This window comes from Crassostrea angulata, chromosome 1 (assembly GCF_025612915.1).
Source record: "Crassostrea angulata isolate pt1a10 chromosome 1, ASM2561291v2, whole genome shotgun sequence".
Lineage (NCBI taxonomy): Eukaryota > Metazoa > Mollusca > Bivalvia > Ostreida > Ostreidae > Magallana > Magallana angulata.
Window position 1 is genome coordinate 17,983,464 of NC_069111.1, and position 25,310 is coordinate 18,008,773.

General features: G+C 32.9%; 1 protein-coding gene across 43 annotated transcripts in view; it reads left to right on the plus strand.

Moving 5' to 3' along the window:
• The first annotated feature begins 848 nt into the window (after positions 1–848).
• The window catches only part of LOC128169251 (cytosolic carboxypeptidase 2-like), a 63,172-nt gene continuing 38,710 nt past the window's right edge, over positions 849–25,310 (plus strand). For 18 of the 43 annotated variants that reach the window (XM_052835478.1, XM_052835538.1, XM_052835485.1 and 15 more), the window contains exons 1-4: positions 3,477–3,668; positions 15,454–15,546; positions 19,016–19,113; positions 20,549–20,707. In XM_052835478.1, coding sequence (XP_052691438.1) covers positions 20,566–20,707 — 142 coding nt within the window. In that variant the 5' untranslated portion in view covers positions 3,477–3,668; positions 15,454–15,546; positions 19,016–19,113; positions 20,549–20,565. The other 25 variants (XM_052835416.1, XM_052835573.1, XM_052835603.1 and 22 more) reach the window with 14 other exon arrangements.

Below are 25,310 nucleotides of genomic sequence, written 5' to 3' on the forward strand. Positions count from 1 at the left end.
ATGTGAAATATGCAGTAGAGTGGTGTGTTATCATGTATTTGGCATATGTGAATGCATGTACACATATACATGTATGTACTGGTATGTATGAGTGTGTTAATTAAGTAAAAAGTGTGACTTTGTGTGCAAGTGAAAGTCATAAGAATATTTGATGATGAGGGAATCTTTTAGGAGACAAAGAAATGTTTTAATATCTGTAGCTTTTTTCTAAATGTGTCCACGGATGTATGGAAGCTAGCTGCTTTTAAAAAGTCAAATTTTTAAATATCATTTATGCAATTTTGATTTGCTCAACCTTTAAGTTCAATGTACTGCATGCTCCATCACATTTTTTTTTAACTCTTTCTAAAAAAAAAAATAATCCGACATATCAGTCTTTTTTGTTTTTTAATGCCATGACATAACTAGTCACATCGGGGAGAATTATTTTTATATGTATGCATTTATAATCATTTACTGTACCAATATCATATCATTTAAAAATTTCAAATTGTTTTTTAGCAATAATTTTAATCAGTATGTCTTTTTAGTAGCAATATAAATATTTTTTTTCATTTTGAAAATTTTTAATTATTATTGAATTTGAAGATTTGTTTTCAATTTTGATAAATAAAAATTTAGCCAATAAATCAGATCAGAGGACTGTGAAAGAATGACTCTAATATATATTTTCAGACTGTGTTTGTATATTACACTGAAAAAAAAATGTGGCATATCATAGCTTTGCTATGTATATTTATTCATTGAATAAATATATTCGATGTTAAAAACGCAAATAGTGTGTTCTTATTTTCTGAAACGAGTTACTGCCCTTTACTGCAGCTCTCGAGTTTTTGCAACATGGCGGGAACTTTGTAAGTTTCCTGTTGACAGTCAGAAATTTCCTGACGCCAGTACTGTTTCAAGTGACATCTTTGAAGATTATAAGGTATACATAAGTTCAAAATTAACATTTATTATATTCTTTTGGTTCCTATTTACATCGTTGGGTTACTTTAATTGTGGTTACTGCACAGGGGGAAAACATCGTTAAAAAAGTGGGTAACGTTATCTCGGAGGTTATTTTTCCTCCAAAGTACCTACTTTTTAACTATGTTTTTTATCTTCACAAACCGTTGTGGTGACTGCAATGTATTTGCTACTCTCTCTGCTCTGTTGTCTGTGATGCTGCATCGCCTCCTCAAACAGTCAAATTAAAATCCCAATACCGAGATTACTTTTTTTTTTCATTATGCAGTTACAGGCCTGTTCTCTTCTTCTCTAATGAGTTAAGGAATGAATTCAATATTTATTTGTTTTATAGGATATAAAATGGTTTGGGGCAGTTTACGCTTTATAAAATGCGAAGCGGTTTATAAAAAAGCATAAACTGTTTCAAACCATTTTATATTATGTAAAACTAATAAATAGTGAATTCATTGCTTATAATTTAATTTTTGTTACTCTTCATTGTAGATAAAAACGGTCATTTGACCTTTAAAATGACATAAAATTGTACAAAATTCAAACGTAACATCAGGCGTATTGATTCGTTTTTGACGTTAGTCTTACTATGACGTAGGCAACATTCTCTATACGATATAAAATAATTTTTTACCCAATCAGAAAGCACGTTACAACTAGAATTAAATTATATGCGGATCAAATTTTGGTCAAATCTTTATATGGCAATAATATAATAATTTGAATATTCTTCAAGAAGAAGAAGAAGAAGCCTAGTACGTCATCATGCAGGATTTTCATTAAATACATGTATCACAGTCCAAGACTGGGTGACATACTGATACATGTGACTTGACATTCAAAGTTCAAGAAGATCATTATACTTATCAATGTTCATGAGCATCTAGGGAAGCATAAACCCTGCCATTTGCCTCATAGAAATCAGGGCATTTATCGCCCAGTTACATTAAGTATGGGTTGTTTGATTTCTTCATTTCTTCATTAAAGATGTTTAGCAGGGGACCTCATATCTATGCAACCAAATTGTGATCATTTGGAAGAGCCTTGCATTTAGTGCATATCACCAGGATATGCTCGAGACTTAATGGATGAAGTTTTAATTTACTGGCAAGTGGGTAAATTCTTCAGCAGATGTTTCCAGGTGAATAGTTGTTTAACCTGTCAAAGCAAGTGTTTTCTAGCCAAGGTATGCTTTTGTATTGCTGATGTGATTTAGTACTGTATTTCCCATACACAGGTCGACGCTGGATTGTCAAGTACCCTCCATAAATAACAATTGAAATAATCCCGATCTGTGAATATCTGTTTTCTGTGCCCAATGTTATTGACCTGTTGTTAAAATTCTGCCGAGTTTTGACTGATGTAAGAAAAGAAAAAAACATCATTCTGATAAAGACCTAGCATTTCTTGTCAAACTTTACAAGAGAAAAAATTCTGTTATCGAAATCGTGAAAAGGTTTTTACATGGTGTACATAAGTGTAATGTTTGATATTTGACAAATATACAAGAATGATGAATAATCCAGGTTGAAGTTTTGTAGGGGGGGGGGGGGGGATGTTAAAAACCTGAGGGGAATTTGTGGCGCTCTATGGCCAAATTGAAGTTTGGAAATACGTGTACTAACAAATCTGTAGTATTTACAGCTTTTTTATGGCTTTCAATATTTCTTTTAAATTGATTCCTTATATGGCATCGTTATCATGGTTATTGTCAAAATTTATATTGCTGCTGTAAGGCCCTACACTATGAGCTTCGGACTTCTTTCAAATTGGTCTCTTTAATGCAAAATGACATTCAATCTATCATAATCAGAATGCATTAGATATTGCAATTTGATAAACTTTTAACAAAAAAATGAGAGGTTAAAATACATGTATATAGACATGTAGACAACATCAGCATAAATGTAACTTTGTTTTATAAAGTTGATTAGTATTTCATTGGAGGAGGTATTAAAAAACGTTTCAGTAGAGAAGCTCACAGTTTTTGCAGGTCTTGGTACCCCTTGTATTAAAGGTTGGTTTAAGGACACCACACTGTGCAGATTAACCTCTTGTATATGAATTGTCCTTTTATGAATTCAGACAAAATACTGATATCAAATTCAATGGACATGTACACATATATTTAAATGGATGAATTATTGCAAACTTTGAATCTTGCATTGTCGAGCAGGTCATTTAGAAGTATTGAATTTAGTTTTGTTTTAAAAACCCGCGAACATTGACTGAGTCTCGAACATCAGTGTTTGGTGTTATCAATTATGAATTGGAGGCTATTTACTGCTATATAGAGACCCTGGTTTGAGTAAATTCTTTGTCATCTTGATAGCAGTATGAGATCTCGGGTAGACTTGATGAAGTTAAATGCTCTTGCAGGGGCTTTTATGGATTCATGTTTTTAACACTTGGTATATCAGTCGTTTCCGATGGATGGCTGACTAAGAAGTTTAAAAGATAAGCCCCGACAGAAGTATTGTGTCCAGTGCTAATCTCACGCAGGTAGGTTTACCTGCACAGAGCACGCATTTATTCTGGTCGTTAAGTAATCAGCCAATGGAGATTTAATATTGTTTTATCGTGGGGAGCTAATTTGAAGCGGGGTGAGGACGAAGTGTTTAGTGCCTACAGATTGTGTGTGAATGTCATTCCTAGTATTATTCGAGGAATTTTTTTCAGTAATTGTGAGGGAAATTTCTTCAAAGGTAAGAAATAAACCGGGGTTTCGTTTTTAACCCAACCCTGTTCCTGATCTAAGTGATTTTAATTAACTCGATCTATAAGTTTTTGGTATTGTTGTAGCTTTTAAATTTAATATGGATCTCTTCTGAATTTTTTTTTTATCTGTTCCAATTTATTCATCGGAATTGATAATGAGCCAAAAAAAATTCCCAATGTACAACTAGTTTGAATACCAAATTTTTGTCCTTGTTATAGTGTGTGTAGGGGTAGATTCCGATTATTTCAACATCCGCTCTTATTTTATCACCAAGTGAACAAAAAATTATTTGAAAGTTAAAAGTCATGTACCAAAATGTTGGCAACTAGGAGGGGTTTAATTTATTTTGATCAGATAAATGATGAAAACATTCTCAAAATTTACATATTATCTCTAGAAATGGATGAGTTAGTCACTGATTGAACAGTTGCTATCAACTTGTGCAGCATAAATGGATTTAATTTACATTAATTTTCTAAGTTTGCATTTTGTATAAAGCATGTTTATATTGATTAAGATGAAATAAATACAGTCCAACTTCATGTTCTATTCAGAGAAGTTGGCTGTGCTTATACATATATAATATCAGCTATTTAGAGTTGACAGTTATCACAAGAAACTTGTACAATGAATTATTTTCTTACTGAATTATATAATGCACAGTTAATTGTTCAGTAGTTGATGATTTATAAATTAATATATACCAGGTACATCTCCCATGATCTGTGATGGCACATAATGCATTTATACATTTAGAATATGAACTTTTATCTAACGAGTAACTGTGAGTATACAATTCTATCTTGTTGAAGAGAGAGAAAAAATTAAGGGAAAGAAAAATGCTGCAAATTAGATAAAAGTCATAAGCTAATAATCACTAATCTAGGGAGATACATTTTATATCCCACTTTTAAACCCTTGCTTTACATATATGAATTCCTTTTTAATAGACTTTTGAGTACTATAGAAATGTTTATAATTTGTCATTGCAAGGGTATTGTGTAAAATTCATTGTCAGCGATGTCATCAGTGTGCATATGGTATATAAAAAACAGAATATTAAAAAAAATTCTTCATTTTAAACCACTTTATATGCTTAATTAATTAACAAGATTAGGCACTCATTTATACTAAGTGTCAAGAACAAACCCAGAGCTGAAATTGTTGCAGAAATATATTTCTTTCGATGTTTTACTGATAATGGTACGTAGAACTCGTAAAAGTCAGTCCTGTTAGAAAAAACCATTAAATGGCTGATCAGAGCCGTTACCATTTTCATATTTTTAAAAGACTGGAGATAGAAAGCCTGGTAAAGAATACTTAGAAAAAGGGGATATCACATCAAAGTTAATGTCTATTTATGTCCGATGGAAATAATGTCCAATATTAAAATGTTCCCAAACAAACCCTGCTTTCTACCGCTTGCTCATTTTTCCTTAGATGTATTTGAAAGAGTAGGAGTCGCTTTTTTCTTTTTATGGCAGACAATTCGATGTACTGAAACATTTAATGTACACCATTTCTTTGATGTCCTCAGATCCCTTTATGCACCATGTTTGGTCATTATAAAAGTATTTTGTCCGCGGATCCTTTATGAAGGCATATATGACTATTCCAAGTTTTAAATTTACAGGTTTCAATGTTTGACTTGACAATGTGATCACCAGATCAGCTGTCTTCACAAGTAACTATGAACACACTATATTTTTCATGTTTCTAGTTTTATATTTTTTTTTAAAGAAACCTGAATCTTCTATTGATCTTGTGTAACTTTTATTTGTCTTGCTCGTTTATGACTCAGGTTGTGTTGGAAATCTAGATCTCTTAAGTTGTTCTGTAGTGTTATGCAGTTATTACTAAAACTTCTCTTTGAAAATCTTGAACAATTTGTTCGTTCTGAAGTGCACATCTATATCACTTAGTACAAGGTATATACCCCTGTAATTCCCCTCCCAAGCTGTAGATTTTCTGTGATGTTCTTCGTACAATGGAGGAAATGGTATCAGTAATGTATTAGGGATTAGATTTACGTATACATAATTGTGTGGTATATCAGGACATTTGTCTAGTCCTCAATAATGGCCAACATGTGTTACTTAAAATATTTTTTCCTGTGTTCCATTGATCTTCAAATCTTTTGGTGTTTACTTTAAATTGGAAGAACTTTCCAATGGGTAGCATATGGTGTTCTGTTTTTGTTTATGTAAGCTAAAAACCAGTTTCCTTGCAGACATTACATGTATATGTATAGAAACATAACTTCCTGCAAAGTGAATAGAATGAAAAAGTACAATGTAGTCGCATGATTCTTTCAAAACTAAAATTCAGTGTGATTTTGTTAGTGTTGAGCAAAGTTGAAAGTTTATTAAAGGTCAATATTCTTGACTCATGTTTCATAAGAGAATGTTGTTAGAAATGTGTGTCCTAAAGCTGGAGTATATATGAAGTATCAGACACCAAAGATAATGTATAACATTACAATAGCATACCAGACATGGACATTAAAAAGCAATCTCTGGTGTTGGCTTAACTTGATAAAATTGGGTACATGTAAATACACAGTCCTTGAAATCTAAATGGAAACTGATAGACCTGTTCAAACTTTAATTATCAAGTGATTTCCTTCCACTCTCTCTCTCTCTCTCTCTCTCCTAAAAAATATAACCTTTTAAAACTGCTAGTCCAAAAGAAGCATCATTTCTTAATATTTCATTGATCATTTTGCAAATTTCAAATATATAACCTAACTAGATTAGATAAAAAGCTTGGGACATATTGCATATTAGTCTGTAGCCCTGTTGCAAACTTAACCTTTAAACTCTACAAATTTGAGATTTAGACCTTAAAGGTCAAGGCCAATTATAAAGACTGACCAAGTTCAAAGCTATTTCGGGATAAAATGATCATATAGCTATGAGCCTGATTACAATGTCACCATGCTTGGGCAAAGTGTTTAAAAGAACACATTGTTTGACTTTAATACCAGGTATTCACATTTTGTTTAACTATGACTTATACAAAATAGAAAAAAATATAAATACTTGGAGCATTTAATATTCAAGAAAAGATTTTTTTTACACAGTTTAAAATGCTTATCCCTGTTTATCTGTTGTTGTGTGCGATTGGATTGGGTATGCAACAAGGTAGTTTTATCGAATGATAATGCCTAATCTCTGGACTGCTATTGTTTGATTTTCTATATATGTGCGTGATTCTTGTTCACAGTGGGAAAGAGTTGAAAATGTTTTAAAAGTCAAATGCTATCACAAAATAGCCAAGAAAAATTATTGATTTAGTATTCAGAAGGAACATTTATAAAGTAAATAGAAAGCTTATCTTCTCACCTTGTTTCAAACTGGTGGAATTTGAGCTATTAATTTAAAATGTTACATTATTTTTTTTTTTATCTGATATTTGAAATTAATCTCTGCATGCAGTCTTCTATAAAAAGATAGCATGATATTAAACAGTTTAACGGGATCAGTAGGATGGTGAAAGGAAAATTTTTATCCTGATTATAATGATTATATTTTGCTTGAGAATACCTTCATAGCTAATGACTGTCTGTCATCCTCACAAGATAAATTGATCTGGGTTTTATTTTTTATATTTTCGTCTACTCGAAAAGTCGAACGAGGTGACGAGAGTACACGGTCATTGTTTCGTCGACAGGACTTAGACTTAAAACTACATGTTCAGCGTTACAAGTTGGGCTTGGGGGAAATAGTTTGGGAGTCATACTAGACGAGTCCTTGTCGATAATTAATAACCAATATATGGGGGGCATGGTGCCATGTTTTCTTACATCTGACAATGTTCGCTGGGATATTAATTGATATCCAACTGGCCGCTGTCGTCGTATATGTGAATGTCCCAAAATCTTGACAGACAGTGTCTGCTTTTTAAACTTGTTGTAAAAGGCATAAAATGGCCTTTTCTTTCTGTTACACTAGATTTGATAACGGTATATAATGTCTAATGATGTCTGGGTATAACCACACCTTGTAACTGATTACGATCAGTGGGACTGCTTTTTTTGTCTTCTTTTCTCTAAAGGCAAATAGATGCATCCATTTTATTGGAGTCGTTTACTGTCGTAAAACACCTTAATTTTCAAAAGAACACTTTTGAAAATAAGCAACTTTTAACCTTTAATTAATTCTTCTTTTTACAGAAGAGTTTAATCAATTCTTTAAAATGCACACTGAAAGCCTTGGATTGTAAATGCAAATTAACGATTTCATGCTTGAAATAATATGGCCAGACCTTATTTTTTAAATGCTGCTGTGAATATCAAATTCTCTGATAATTGTATTCTGCTTTAAGTTTTGAACGATATTAGTTTCGAAAGCTAGAATAATTTTTTTTGCGAAGTCATGATGAATAACTGAGAGGATAGATGGGTTTTTTGTTATTGTATTATGACAATTTATCCTCACTGCCCTGCAAATTAGAACATTCTGGTCCAGTGATTCAGTTTTGTGCAAATTTTCGTGGAACTCTGAATGAAAAGATTCGAGAGAAAATTAAAATGCATGCTTGGGTTGTTAGCAATTAAAAAGAATATAAATTGCAAATCCCAAAATAATGTTTATATTAAATTACCGGTAAATAGCTTGAATTTATATCAATAAGTCCTGCAGGATGCATAGCAGATAAAAGTTGTGATGAAATTAGATTTAATGTTTATAAAGTTATTTGTTGTGAAATTTAGAGGATCTTGGAAACTAGACATGGCCTATTCTAATAATTTAGCTCAATTATCTTTACATCTGAAAGCAAAAAAAAAAAAACTCAAGAATTTTTACATCAAGAAATCTAACGAAATTTAACTTTGACAACATTGTCAGCTTCAATGATAAACTGGTATATACATGTACCAAGATGACTAGTTTCTATTGATTGAGTTTAGTGAGGCTAAAGGTTATTGTGGCATAGACTATACAATACAAAAACTGTAAATCTGTATTCTTTTTATGCAATAATGTTTGCTGTGCTAAATGCAGATCTGAAAATTTGTCCTTGTAAAATATGTCAAGGTCATATATCATATAACCTTGACATGAATCTGTTTTGATGGCAAGGATCTTGATTTGTCAAAAGATACCATTGATACTGAAAGTAGATTTTGATATCAGCTGCAATATGAAAGGCAAGAAAATCTTCTTGTGATTTACTGCAGTCAGGTGTGTCTTCGTTCAGGGCATTTTGTTATTACCATCTGAAATTGACAATCTCTTGGCCACTGCTAGGATATTCACTGAAGAAGAAAGATTTGTGTTTCTGGTGATAAACAGGACATCAAAAGCTTCACACAACCTCCCCTTAAAAACAAATTAATTTGTGAAACAAAAGCCTGATCAGGCTATGAAGAAAATAAGGTGCAAAAATCAATAGGGTCATTAAATGGGGAGAAAACGGGTAATTGATACTGCTGTAGTCTACAGCCTTGGCTATTTTTGTTTGATAATGATGTGGTGGAATAAAACCAAAATAGCATAGGTCTACAAAAATAAATATTAGTTGATATGGACCGGCTACACACAGTGACAAATCACAATTTTTTTCCTCTCACTGAATGTCCTTTACCCGTCCAGTTGAATCAGTTCATTTTTACTTGAAAATAGCATTATTATTTTTTTTTAGTTATATGAATTATTTCATATCATGATTGATGTATTTTGTAAATTAGAGATCATGCCATTTTGATTACCAGCCTCCTCCTTTCTTTTGAACATTTAAACTGATTCAAATAGCAAAAGAAATATTAAAAATCAAAATCTGTTGAAAAATATGAAAATTCACAAATTCTTTTTATTTTTATGTTAAAATATGCATCAATGTTTAAGTATTATTTCATAATTGATGTAACTCCTTTTTATATCATTATACATTGTATTTTTTTTATTTATTTTTTTGTTGGGGGGGGGGATAAAACATCAATCATGAACTAGGCTTAACAATCAGAGTGGTTTCTTTAAAAACCTTTCTTCAATGTATATTCTACTTTCTTATCTACATCACCTCCAGGCAAATGTTTCACATGCTGAAAATGAAAATCAAAAGTTTTGATACCCTTTTCTGAATTATTGATCAAATATTGATGTTTGATCTATTCTAATTATTGCACTCTCCATAATGGCACCTGATTTCAAAGTCAACATCAATATAAAATATTTTTTAATCCAATACCTATATATATTCCTCAGATCATTATGATGACTTTTAAAACGCTGACAGACAACTAACTACGAGGCAATATTATAACACCGGTGTACTCAATAAGAATACTTCAAACAAAATGATTTGTTTACTCGCAATCAGATCTTGTAACTGTTTGATAGGGGAAGGTGCCATTGTTGAACAAAAACGGCAATCTCTTTACTCGGCAAACAATGCTGGCGATTTTTAAACAGCAGTAATCAGTCGGAGTAATTGAGGGTCTGTTTGTCCCTGTGTACCGATTGCATGGTTTGGAGGAGAATTAACCACCATCGGACAATCAGTGCGAAAGCTTTTGTGTCAGTATTATTTCAAGGTATAACCGAGTGTAATATAAACGTGGTAGTAAAGTTGGCCATGGAACTTCATATAACTAAGAGGAATATATATATACATAATGTGATACTTATAGATTCCTAATATTTGTAAGTATATATTGTTTGTTGTGATGGTTACTATATAAATAGTCACTCCCACTCTGTATGCAGTGCTTGCGTTTGTGAAATGACATTTGAATCGATCTGCTCCATTTACAATTTATTCCAATTTATTGCAGAGACGAATATCCTTAAGATTTGAAATTTTTGCAGATTTTATTCATAATTCAGCTAATGACATGAATAGTTTGCAATTAAAATTAATTCAGTCTATGGTAATTTTCACTTCAAATATTCTAGGTTGCTTGGTTGGTTATTAGATTTAATACACAAATTAACATAGTAGTAGATTAGACTGAAAAAATATTCCCATGCTGAAAATGCTTTCTCCTGCGATAAATTTTCTTGATTAGCTTAATTTAGAAAAAAAATTGAAAACATTAATTTACTAATTTTTTCTTAAATTATAAATCTGTATAATTTCAAAGTAAAAGGAACTGTTTACCCCTTGATATAAGTATAAGCATGTATTACATTGGAACATTTCTGCCTGCATTTTGAATGGCAGGTGTATTGGTACAGAGATCGGTTTCACTGGCATTGATTTCCAATGTCCTAGGCACAGAAAGCTCTTTGTAGGTTCAAAAGCTACCTTTTCATCTCCCAAGAATGGAAAGAGACTCTTCTAGCGTTTTAATAAGAACCTTTATTGATTCAAGACTTCTACTCAAGGGAAATGATGAAGTGAAGTCAAGGAGTAGGGACCGGAAAAATGCTCATGGATCTCATATTAATTGATATTAAATGATTAGTTTTATTGGTATTGTGTCAACAAAATTGGCTGAGAAGTTATTTTGGAACCCCAGGCAAGAGGGCCTACTGACTGAAGTTGGCGTGAGGTGGGGGTATAGTGTGTAAACATAGTGTGGTAAAAAATAAACGAAATGGCTCTAAACTGGGTTTGTCTTCTAAGAACTTTTGCTCTTGAACGTTCCCAGATGTATATGATTTGACCTGATACGATTATGGAGGATTACTTGGACACTGCAGCAAAGACTTGCGATTGACATTTCAAGATGTCCATTAAGTCCTTAATCTTTGCTGGGACCACTCGACAAAACGTGGTGGCGTTTGAAGCGAATTCTTTTATGAAAATCTTCAAGTGATCTGGAATTTTGATCAAAAGGTTACTGTTTGGAATTGGCTAATCTCTATGTAGCAAATTTTTATACAAATACTTGCTTGTTTTCCCCATGGGATTGCCTTTTCATTTTGTGAATGGAAAAAAAAGGTTTGAAAGACTATAAAAGGATGTATAGAGGGATAAATTCATGTTGAAAGATCCTTTAAATTAAAAGTATTGCAATGTATTTTTGCACTGGCACGCAAAGAATGTCTAGTTCTAAAACGTCATTTTTTGGTTTATGATTGGAAACCTTGCATGTCTGCATTAAGTTTACATATTGATAATATTTATCAGTTTAAAGATTTCCAGTTTGTAATTATGATAATTAAATCTCTGTCATTTTAGTTTATAATCAGTTTGCGTGTGTTAAGTAATATCTAGGAGCAGATTACTGTGTTGACGACCACACAACAATGAAATTGCTGCTCTCATCAAAATCAATGGCTAGTTGTCATAAAGGTTGTCAAAAAAGCATTGAAGTCCTCAATTAATAGTGTCTATTCAATTGTTATTGTGCATTTCAATGCAGTTTCTTAACATTCAACCTCTTTTGAACAATGAATCTCTATCCGGTGGAGATCCCAGTCCGAGATACAGCTTCACACCTCTATGGTACGTCCGTTCTCAGTGACGAGGGAGTCTTCAATAGAGATCGAGAGAGGGAGAGAAAAAAACTGTTGTGTTGCAATTGGTAATCATTTCTGTAAAGGTTGTATTAACCATTCCTTTAACCTGTTGTGATTGAATGTATAGGCTTTTTTTCTACTGAAATAATTTAAACTTTTGGCATTTAAACTGTTTGAAGAAAAAAAAAAAGGAATGTTGAATGTTGTGAATGAACAGTGCCTTTTATTTTTTCTCTCTCTAAACATATGACGGTATGTTTAGAAATATGGAATACCAACCAAGGCTGTATTTTGAGGTTGTTACTAAGGGTTTTGAAAAATTTCTTACATGGGCTACTTTCTTATGAAACAGAAGTCATTTATCTAAGAGTTTGGTTCAAGGGACACAAAAAACGTTAAAACATTTGACATTTTCCATCTAAATGAATTTTCTGTTGTTACTTTGAAAAGACTCCACATGGATCATATGTAACATAATTACAAATAATTAATGGGTTCGTTTTCAGAATGATTTTCAAAGTGTCTCGGGTTTCAAGAATATTATTGATGTAAGCTGAGTGAAAAATTAGTAGAAATAAATGATTTCTTTTCTGAGGACTTAACAATTGCAATATCTGGCACCAATCTCTCAGACACCTGGTTATGTGGCAATACATGCAGGTATTGATAATTCCATATTTGTTGAAGTGAAGTTGTTCAAAATAATCCAAATGAACTTACAAAGGTACTACATAGGAGGAAAATACAAATCTTTGTGCAGGTTAAGTGACTGTAATTTGATTTCTTCAATCTTGTACATGTACCTATGTTAACAAGTGCTAGCTGTTCAAGGTTGTTCAACTGTTAAGATATAACGCCTCAATTTAAAATATATTTCAAGATCATGCAATAATATCATGGAATGAAATTATTCTCTGTCTCTAACATGTCTAATCTCAATGAGTATTTGAAAAAAAAAAATGATTTTAAGTAATTAAGTATGTCCTAACAGAAATTCAGTATTCCTAATTGGTTGAAGGTCATCATTTTGTGCCCCTCTTTTTTTTACCCTTATTCAGATGTAATATGGAAATCCCCAATGGTAGATCAGCTGTTAACATTCAAAATGACAACTTCTCAAATCTTTATATTGATAAGAAATATGCATGTCATACTCAAATTTTCAGATCAGGTTTCTGCTTTCAGTATTCATAAATGAGTAAAGGGTATAACATATTTACCAAGGTGTGAATTTTTGGATTGATTAGGTATTTTGTGACATAATGTAATGTAATATATATCTTCTCATTAAACAATTATAGTTTATTGTCGTCCCTCAAAATTTGATCTACTTTTCTTGAAATTATCGACTAATGAGTCGTTATTGGATTCCACAACTGTACTTGTTACCTCATGTAGTAACTACAGTCAAACTTCATTATCTCAAACTAGATGGGACTGTTTAAAAACTTCAAGATATTTGAGATATTGAGAGTAAAATACTTTTAAAAATAAGTGGTTGGGACCTACAAATCACTTCGACATATCCATCATATTCAAGATATCAGTGTTGGAGATACCGAAGTTCCACTGTATTTCTTTATAGGATAATGCCCTTTTTTACACTTGGAGAACATTAGTAATAAGGTCATTTGGTGTCTAAAATAGACCACATTACATTGAATGGCCAAGGAATATCTTAATAACAATTTTAAGTGCTCTCTAATTTAAATGGAATTTGGTATAATGGTCAGCTGGAAGAAAGATTTCAGCAACAATGACATCTTATCTGCCCCCCATTCTTAATGACTTTAAACTTTGATTCCAGCCTGAAGTCTGTAAACGTCTCTTCCTATCTATAAGCCGATGATCAACAGGTTATTTGACGATTTAGATTGAGTATGAAAAGCTCTTTATAATTTGGGGCCAATGAATCAGAGAAAAGTGGATTTTATTTTGGGAAGCAACAAATTGTACATAGCAGCTTTTAGACTGTACAGGTCTACATGTATGAGTTTGTTACTGTTGGGACACAAAAGTACTGATGTTATATAGGAATGTTATAGGAGTTGTTCTGATGTGTCAAGGTATGGTCTTTTTTTAACAAATTAAAAAATTTCAGCAACTGAAAACTACCTGGTTTTAAGCCATACATTGATTAGGCTAATGCTTTCCATCTGCTTGTCTTCTCAACAATTAGTATCCAGGGCATATTTTCTCCCCCTACCCCACCCCCCACCCACTCCTTGGCCCAATCTGGCTCATACTTATTCCCCTGTGTGTTTTTGTGTAAAGGATGGACATTGACCTTGAACCAAGTCTCTAGGTCAAAGGTTATCAATGTCATAGCAGACTTCTGTGTTAAATCCTTGTCTATGCATTGTGTATTCTCCCCCTCCCCCCTGGCACATTCTGCCTCATACTTCACCCACAGAGTGACTATATATAGAGTGTATGTACAGTGACCTTAAAGTTTCTGTGTCAAAGGTCAAGATCATATCAGACCTCTTTGAAAAATCCTTTTCTGAACATTAGTGTTTTCTTTCCTTTGCCTTATCTGGCTCATGCTCCTCTTAATGAGTGCTTGTGGATAAATGGTGAGCCATGAAATAATTCCAGAGGTGAAATGTTAGGTCATAGCAGATTTATTTGAAAACAAGTTTTGTATGTACCATAATTTCTCTCCCTCGTGTTCTTTATGCAAGTATTGTACATTTGTGACTTGACATCTTTAAGATTTATTTCCATTTACTGCAAAACTATCTATGTATCCTGTAAACATTATACAGTTCGATCAGTCTAGGACAAATGATGCCACTGTTTAGGTGCTTGGATACCAAAGTAAATAGCAATCGAAAATTTTATCTCCAATTTAAAGGTTAAGAGCAGCTTCACTCTAGAAATTCAGCACTCTGCCACCAACTGAGGGACCAAACTTTACTGCTATCAGATCATATCGTGGTGATTATTGCCATAAACAAGCATCAACAATTCATATATTTTCAAGAGCTTTAAAAGAACTGGTCGATTAACTTCCACATCAGAACAACAATGTGTTTTTCCAGCACTACGATTGAACTTCCGTGAAACATGTTCTCTCCATGCACTTGGATATTGCATTGGAAACCATGATTTTTTAATCTTTTAGACTGCTTCCCATTATAATTCTGGGTCCAGTTTCTTTTGGGTAAGACAGAATTTACAACTTTGCAGGCATGTGGGGCCATGGAATCTTTTTAGCTTAGCAGAGGTGTGAATTAAACTCTTGTTTATAGGAAAGCTATCAAGCAGATATGATAGTGATAAATTATGATTGCATGTGACATTGAGGAATCTCTAGATCATTGATGTTGTTATTTATGGACCCTCATTGTCTTGTAGACTGTACGAAAGACCATAGAATGGGGATTATAGTACACCTAACTGGCTGTGAAGTTTAACAAGTCTCTACCCGAGTCAGTAGCATTTCTAAAGGTAATTACTGCTTGGATTTTATATTTTGAATTTTTATATGAAAAAATATGCACAATCATGTTGCACTGTGTTATTAAAATTGATGTTTAATGCAATACATTTAGCTGCAATTGAATTTACTGAATTGAATTAAAGGTAAATTGAAGTGTCTTTATATTGCACCATATTTTTTTTTTATTTAAATCTAAATTGAATTATGGAAATTAACCTTAGAAGATTTCCTTTGAAATGAACAGAATCTGATATATGGGTTAGAATGGAGAAATTATGTGAAATAGTGTAGTGTTTTTTTTTAAATATATAATGATGTAGTTGCATTTAGGCACAAGCAGTGTTCCAAAAAAAATTAAATAGATTTTGGATAAGAAGGGGGTGGCAGAGAGAGAGAAAGAGAGAGAGAATAAGATTGTCTAACGATCTAAATCTAACTTATCTTTTCTCCATCTTTTATGTAGAAGTCGTTCTTCATTTGATTACTTTTTACTTTAGGCGGCTAGTTTACTTTTGGTATACCATGTCTCAGAGTATTGGGGGGGGGGGGGGGGGGGGGGGCTGCAGTGATCTAATTTTTGCGATAACTTACACAACTTTATTTTTGTTCAAAGAAATTATGTCTAAGATTGAGTGCTATTGAAAACTTTTCAAACCACAGAAATTGACCAGCACTTATAATAAAGGTTAACATATTTACCACATTTTTGCAAATCTTGTGTTACATATGAAATAAAAAAATGGATATTATTATATATGTGGTGATACGTGCTTGATCTCTTCAAAACAGCCGTCAGCATACTGGTATAGACAGTTTTTTTTATTCCTAAAAAAAATTTTTTTTTTTAAAGGTTTTTAATACAAGAAAACATTTTTGAGACAGATAAATTTCTGAAAAATAATCAATTCACAAGTATATGATTCCACAGCCAGTGGATTTCAAACACTGTCATGTACCTAGTCCTTACACCTAACAAACTGCTGACCACGATTTAAACCATTTAAACCTGCAAGGCAGTCAGACTGATTAACTTACGACAGCCCCACTATCATGTAATAGTTTGTCTGGAACGACATTCATCAAATTAATGGAGAGTGACCCCGAGATAAGGTTCCTCCCTGCTGAGAATTCCACATTGTCCATGTGTCAATCTCTCCACCCTGTCACCGCATTGAACAGTCCAAGATATGTGTAGTACCTACCACCCCCCACCCCACCCCCCCCCCCCCCTCTTCCTTCTCTCACCCTGGTGAACTTTTCTCTGAACCAGTGTCTGAGCGTATATTAATGACAGGGGGCAAGTACTGGGCCCCCACATGCCTAGATAAATCATCTTGAAATGCAATGATTAATTAAGAATTTTTTTCTTCTTTTTTTTTTTGCGATTCAAAGAATTGAAAGAGCACACGGTACTTTGGTCTTGATCGTGAGTGTAGATATTTAGACAGATATTAAATCGGAGAGAGAGACGTTAGACTGGCCGTTATTATTTAAGAGCAATTAATACTGTTACTTCATAATAAGCTTTTGAGCAGGTATTTTTGAATCAAACTTTTAATGGATCTTCAGCTTTTGTTTTCTTGAAGGAATCTCTGTTAAGATGTTTTATGCATTGCGTGTCAAAATATTTTGTTCTTTATCTGAGCTAGAACTATTAAAATTGAAACATTCATTTCCCTTTTTTCTAGGGGGGGGGATTTGCAATGCTTGTTAGAACTAGTTTTACAATATATGTAAAGTATGTTGCAGTAGGAAATAGATTAAATATTGAAACAAGTGACATAACCTCAAACCTGCTGGAATACTTGAGAATGTTGGCAGTGCATTCTGTTATGTATTATCTGGCTTCCTGGATCCTTCACAATGACAGATTGTTTAATTAACAGCTTAATCATTCAGGGTCAAGTTATACCTATATAATTACCCGTATATATGCATGTCTGTACATTCCTGCTGTTGTGTGATCCAATAAGTTAAATGCTTACTACTTTTATAACCTGCAAGGTACCCACAATCTTTCCACATCCCTGGCCCCAAAAGCAACCTCCCATGTACCATTCACCTTCACCTGACCCCCCACCCCCACTAATAAAATTTCATACCCATTGTGTATTCCGTACAAATACACTCAATGTACTTGCAGTCATATCCCAATACACAGTAGATCTATTTTTTGGGGTGTATAGATTCATTAGATTGATCGGGCTGCTATATCGGGTGGACTGATTTTGTTTGATTAGGCGTACCCAGGGTATTAGCCAATTAACTCCTTTTAAGCATCACAATGGAGTTTCGATGGTATCAGCTGCTATGGTAGATTTCTATGAGGACAGACCTTTTGAATTGTGAAAAAAAAATTTAATAGATAGTTTTTCTGTCCCCATGTCATGAAGAGTATCCAAATGTTGAATGTGTGCTGTCGAAGGATTCTGTTATTCCATAGAAAAAAGGCTTTTTAAAATGTCTAACATGCTAGTATAAAGGGAGACTGTTGAATTAGCCTTTTCATGTCGGAGCCTTTCATTTTGCTGACAGTTTTAACCTCACAGCCTTGTGCTTGAAAAGGTAGAGAGGGGAGTTTAAGGCTATCACTATTCACCGAATGATTAGGGATTAGTACTGTGAACTTAAAGAGAGGGGGAAAATACAACACTACCAAATGGCTCATTCCCTTATAAGCTGATTGAAAATTAAAACATGGTAAACGGAGTGTACATGGAGTTGATAAGACTGATTATGGATTAGCAGCCAGTGATCTGACTACTGCTTTTGTGCGGTGTTTTTTGGCAGTTTTTTTTGTTTTCTCTGTAAGGATAATTCGTGGTATATCTGGGAAATGCCTTCTAAATCTGTAGCTACAAGCCAGGTGTATTAATAGTCTCTGACTGCATATATAGATGCATATATTTGATCATGATTTAGTGAAATGACTGTAAATTTAAAGATGGACTTTTCAATGGTCTTGTAAATTTATAGTAAGTTGAATCACTTTTATGATATAAGTATCTCTTGCAAAGTTTTGAAAATTTTATTTGTTGTTAAGGTCATGATATGGACATATTTATTGCTATGATGAAGTCTCTCAAAAATCAATTATTTTATTGTCTTAATGTACTTTAAAAGGTGCACTTCATGAAAGTTTAATGGCAAAAGTATTCATTGTGAAAATATATCTGATTTCTTGTAATAATAATTCATTAGTACATTGTATATTATTATCTGCTTTAAAAGAAATCAATTCATCTATTGATTTTTAAGCTTTATTTTTTGGAACGTTGTGATTTTTGTATTGTTTTGTGCCTGTAGGGAAAAAAAAGTTAAATGCTGACTATTGTTCATTTCTGAATAGAATACATGATGAGACATAGAATGCCAGGGTCCATGGTTACTATAAAACTCCTGACATCTGTCAAACAGCATCCGTCTGAAATATTGATAGGGTTCTTCATATAACTCCCTTTTCTTCTCCGTTTACAGAGCCGATTCTCAATCGTTGTCGTATTCCTGATGGCCGAAGCAGAAAGTGATTCCTAGCACCATGGACTATCAGCAGCATTAATGGTAGACACTGGACCGTGAGTATACAATTCACTTATTACCCGGTAATAAAGTGGTATGGGACTTCTGTCGATATTAATGTGGATTAAAGTACATTAAAATTAAAATTACTTTCACCAGTTTGGAATTTTCAACTTTTACACTATTTAACCAAAATATAGCTTTTGAAAATTTTTGGAGAGGTAAAAAATGTAAAATTCCCAGTGGGATTCAAACTCATGACTTACAGATTTATAATAAACCCTCTAACCCACTGCGCTACGCTGTTAGGTGACATTTATACTGAGAAAGAAACAACTTGCATATTACACTTCATTTATGGTCTATTTCGAATATGTCACAACATGGAGGTGTCCCATACCACCTTAACAATTTTCTTTTCTTTTACAAAAAAATATTTTTGGTCACCAATGTCCTCTTTCTTCATGAGTTATACTCTGTTGCAGTTTTATGCATTACATTCTAGCAGTGGAATTTTTGCCACACCATGCCCTATCATTCAAGCCCTCTAAACTCTGATCCTTAATTCTCATAGAAATTTATTACAAAAAGACATCTTTGTATAAGACCATGTATGTCCTCACCTTCTTTGAGTCATCATTTACAGCCCAGTTTGTAGATGTCTGAAGTTGTCTGTAAGACATGTATATATAACTGTGATCCCAATGTTGTACTATGTGCATGCCCTTCTCCTGTCATCCAGACGTCCCCCTTTGCCGTCTCCTAGATCAGCCATTCCTTCCTTGTCTGGTTTCCTGTCTTTTCACTGTTTACTTTTTCCATTCACACTTCTCCAAACAATATACACTTTTGAACTGTTTGCGTATATTCACTACTATTTACATAGAGTAAGTTTAAGTCAATAGTGGCAATTCTTTTCCTGTTGAATTCTTTTCCTTTTGGTAAAGTATTTGCATAAAAGGGAATAACCTTTTAGGGTGCAGTTTTGATTTACCTTTTTTCACCAGTGGGAAAAGTCAATTTGATTTGCGCAGTATTTGACCAATTCAGTGATTTCAACAAGTGTTTGACTTCAATTAAAATTTCCAGACGCTCGAATTAATATATTTTTTTTTCTTGAGCAATGTCAAATATTAAGGATTTGTTTTATTGCTTAGATAGCACGTATCCAGGATTAAGTGGAAGAAATTGATAACATTCATTTTAACTTAAACTCTTGAATCTTCATAGATGTTCACACTGTCCTTTTCCTTTCAGTTTTTTCCCACATACTTTCTGATTTAAATTGACCACATTTCTGTTACTTTTGTTTATATAACTTTGATAATTCTTTCTAACACCTGTGTATACTAACAAGAGTCCACATGTGTATTGATCTCGGTACCAGTTTGTTTTTGTAAAGATCAGAGTGAAAGAATTTGCGACAAAATGTACAAATATTGAACTTGACTTAGATGTGTTTTGATTGTCCGGGGCTTGTTTTGTTTGCAGGCTTAGGGGCGATAGATATGAAGACACGACAGGTGTCGTCTGCTCCCTTGGCTGGTTCCCCTCTCAGCAGCCGGTCAACCAGCAGCAGCAGCCTGTCGTTCGAAGGGATTCCCGACGAAGTCACTCGCCTCTCCGAGGAAAAAAGCAGAAACCTGAAAGGTAAATGCTCTTTTGATGACAGCTGCTAGAATTTCTTCAAGGGCTTCAATTAAATTTCATTTTGAAATAAATTTCGGCCAACACTGGTTCTTTTTACAAATATATTGTCATGTAAGTACACTTCATGGGATTAAGAACTTTTGAATATAAATTACACTTTAAATAGCCAGATTTTAAATTCAGAAAAAAATTATTTTTAAAAGCATGGCTTTCCATTCTTCTTCAACTTAACTTGAAGTCTTCAAGTTAATCCTACAGGATTGACGAAAATTGTCGTTTGGAATTTCTGTTGAAGAAATCACGAGGAAGTGTTTGTAGAATTCATGCTTAGAGATGAAAATTTATAATATGCTTTTATAATTGGTTTTAACATTATGTTCTTAACATGTATATTAAAGTACATTTATAAGTCAGTCAGTTACTGTTTAAATCCCAAGTTTACGATATTGCATTTAAAGAAAGATAACTCTTGCATGTCTTGAATTTCAAGTCTTCAATATATTACGGTAGTAATAAATGAAGCAGAGATTTTGTGTTGGTATAGTACATGTACATGTATTTTTTATAGCAGTTAAATGAATAACAGTCAAATGAATTTACTTTGACTATATAGGCAATCATCATTTTAAGAAAGATCAGATACGGAGCCTAATGGAGGGCTGAGGATTTTTATAAAAATATTTGATGTTAGATTACTTCAATGACATATCTGATTTGCCTTTTATGTTTCCCTTATAGTTGGAAAATTTTAGTTGTACAACAAAACAAAACAAAGGTTTGTTGCAATATCGATATTAGGAAAACGTTGATTGTCATTTACAGAATCTGAATAATTATCAGATATATTAGGCTTGCCTCTCTGCCTTCTTGGCTAACCCTGAAATTACTTCATTTAATTATATACATCAAAGTTGGTGAGCAGAAAATTATTTTTTTTTTTAACTCAACAGATTGATAAATTATCAGCTTAATGTTACCCATTGCTATGCTGTATAATGTAGAAGAAATAAGTGTTGAACAAGAGCCAAATTTGAGGACTTAGCTGAATGCTGAAAGGACATCATCCTGTAAAATTTGAAATTAGTTTACAATACTTTTATCATGGGTGTTTTCAGAAAGCAGTTATATATTTGTAATATGTGGGAGGAAAATGCAAGGAAGTACCCAAACATCAATAATTGTCAATATTGTGACACTCTTGTTTGTGAATTCTCCTTTTTTTTCTACTTTGTAAGAGGCTGCACTAATGCTTGTTCAGCGATAACCTTGGTTTATAAATTATGTGGGAAATGAGGAGGTTTTCTGAACTTAATTAATTTTCCGTATTCAAAATTTTCTTCTCTTTCAAAAGCATTTATCCCAAACAGATCATTGTTGTATGGATTGTATAGTCCTAATGCAAGAATGATTCTTGCACTCTTCAATGTCACGTCTAATTCAACAAATCCCATAATTGTACATAAAGTGTTTATAGAAGTTTAAATGTTTATATAAGGGTGGAGCAGATATTTGTGAAATTTACCGAAGTTATTAAGTGTGTTGACAATTTATGGGACAATAATCTGCTCAAAATCAATTATAATAATTGGTATTATTGTGGGATCCGTTGCTTCGCCTTAGGCTACCTCTCCACGTAACAATTACTACAATTTTTTCTGACCCTGTTTCCTGTCACCCTTTGTGGCAAGAAAAATGGATTAATGATTTATGTCCCATTTGTTATTGAGTGTATTTCAAGTCATTAAGTTTTTCGGTCCCTCCTCCTTTTTGAATGCGGTCTTTATTCATTGGAGATACACATCTAGTGGTGTATTCAGCAGTTGTCTTTCAGTCACTCTTTCTTTCTCTGGCAGAACTCCCTTAAATTTTAAGCACCGAGCTATCTGTTGACAGTGCCCAGGATAAAGATTATCCACTTTTAATGCGAGACATTTTTAAATGTCTGCATAGTTCCTGTCACACTTGTTTTACATGGCCGCTTTGTGACTAGTCCCTGCCTTGCCATTATGCCGTTACACAGTCTGTAAGAGAACACTATACTTATCAGTGGCAGAAGGGGTTTTTTTGGACACTGAAACGTTGGAGCTATTAATTCATTGATAGCTGAAATAATAGAAACGGATGAACTGTGGTGATCGACCCGGTAACAGTGGGGTAACATTTCTTGGAGACAAGCTGCAGTGTACTTTTGGATTATAGTCGAGACAATACTGTTTATCTTAGTGAGCCGAACGGTGAGTCAGGACTAATTTATGTTGCATACGGTATTTTCTGTTGAAAATGTGGTACTGTAATATTTTTGACTTTGGTTTAGAATATTAGATGGTTAAAAAAAAGTTATATTTTTCATTAGGCTTAAAGCTGGTTACAAATTGATAATTGAAGGGGTAAATTTAAATTTTGAAATTTCATTGCAGTTTACATAATGTGCCTGAAAGAAGAAAGATTTAGAAATTTTAAATCTAATACCAAGTGAACCTCACTTTATATTAATTTAGTAAACCAGACTGTTAAGTATGAATTCTACTGAACCCATGATTAATATCTACATAAAGTGATGTCATGGGATTTTGATACCACAGAATTTTGAACCTCGAGCATGGGCTAAAAAAAAGTTATGCGATATATATTCTGAACCCAGGTTCATATATCAGTTCAAAATATCATACGACAACGCTAATAAACTTGGTTTTGATATTCTACTGCAGCGTTTGTCAGATCATGATTTTAAATTTTTGAAAATCCCCAATTATTGACTTAAGGACCTTGCTGAATTATCTAATTAAAAGACTATTTATGATATATAGTGACTTGGCAGTTATACATTCACTATAGTGTATTACCTTGGTAAACTCACCATGATATATATTATTGATAAGCCTAACTCTGATATCTATGTTAATTGAAATCGACTGTAATATCTACTCAACCTTAATGTAATATCTCCTGAACATAACTGTAATATTTAATGGACCTAAACATAATATCTATGGAACCAAAATGCAATATCTACAGAAAATGAATGTAATATCACTGAACCTGACTGATATATATACTGGACCTGACTGTAATATCTACTGAATCTGACTGTAATATATACTGGACCTAACTGTAAATAACCACTGAATCTGACTGTTATATCTGCTGAACCTAACTTACTGAACCTGACTGTAAATATCTACTGAATCTGACTGTTATATTTACTGAACCTAACTTACTGAACCTGACTGTAAATATCTACTGAACAAGGCTGTTATATTTACTGAACCTGACTGTAATATCTACTGAACCAAACTGTTATATTTACTGAACCTGATTGTAATATCTTCTGAACCTGACAATATAACTGCAAAAACTGACTGTGATATCTATTGAACCTGACATATCTACTGAACCTAAATGTAATATCCATTGAACCTGAATTAATAACTACAGAACTGACTTTAATTTATACTGAACATGACTGCAAAGTTTATTGAAACTGACTGTAATATCTTCTGAACCTGACTGTTATATCTACTAAACTTTAATGTAATATCTACTGAACCTAAATGTAAAATTACTGAACCTAACTGTAAAATAACAAAACCTGACTGTTTTATCTAAAACGCCCGACTGTAATACCTACTGAACCTGGCTAGAATAAATCTATCTAGGCTGTGATATAATGAAATGAACAGCTTTGTTATATCCAGAGGCAATCACACCAACTCAGGCCTTTCCAGTAGAGCTTGGAGAGACACCTTCAGTTGAATGTATTTTATTGACATCAATGTTTAAATGTTTACAAAATGAGGGGTTGCTCTCAATTGAACTATTGACTTTACAGAGTTAACGTTTATTCTGTAGTACATATAGGTTATATCATTAGTTTTAATGAAGTTCACCTCCAATCCCAACAGATTACCCAGTCCCTATATTTATTTTGATGTTTATGAAAAGGGGGGATTGTGATGAACACCTTCTTAATACAACAGGTTTGTTTTTTTCTTTTGGCCTTGTAAGATTTTTTTTGATCAATCTGAATTATAAAATATTAGAGGATCAGACTCCAAGTTATTCTCAAAATATAAGAGTGACCTATAAATATGCTGATCTCCTAAAATTACAGAATAACATAATTGTGTGAAAATATATACAACACATTAAGAAACGGCAAAAAGATGCAACTTAAAATGGAGTTGATCGAAAAGATGGCACCTATGATAGGATTTATAACTTTAGTTTTCTGGAATAAATAATATTTTTACCATTGTTTATTATAATTGACTTAAGATATATTATAACTTCAAGCAGTTTTAAGTTTTATAACTTAAACGAAAAGAATCAAATTATGCATGATACAGTGTATCTTTGTTAGTACAGATGTATATAAGTCCCCATTATTATAAGTGCTTGTCAATAAAACTACTGCTAACGAATGCTGTTAAAGAGTGCAATAACATGTACAAATGTATATGGGATGTACTGCAGATTCATCTGATCTCTGAGTGATCTACAGAGACAGTACCTGTTCTTCACATAAATAAAATCTTAATCTTCCAGTCGTGAGTGGACAAGTTTAGGAATCATGAATTTTTAAAGAGTTTAATTGAATTTACGG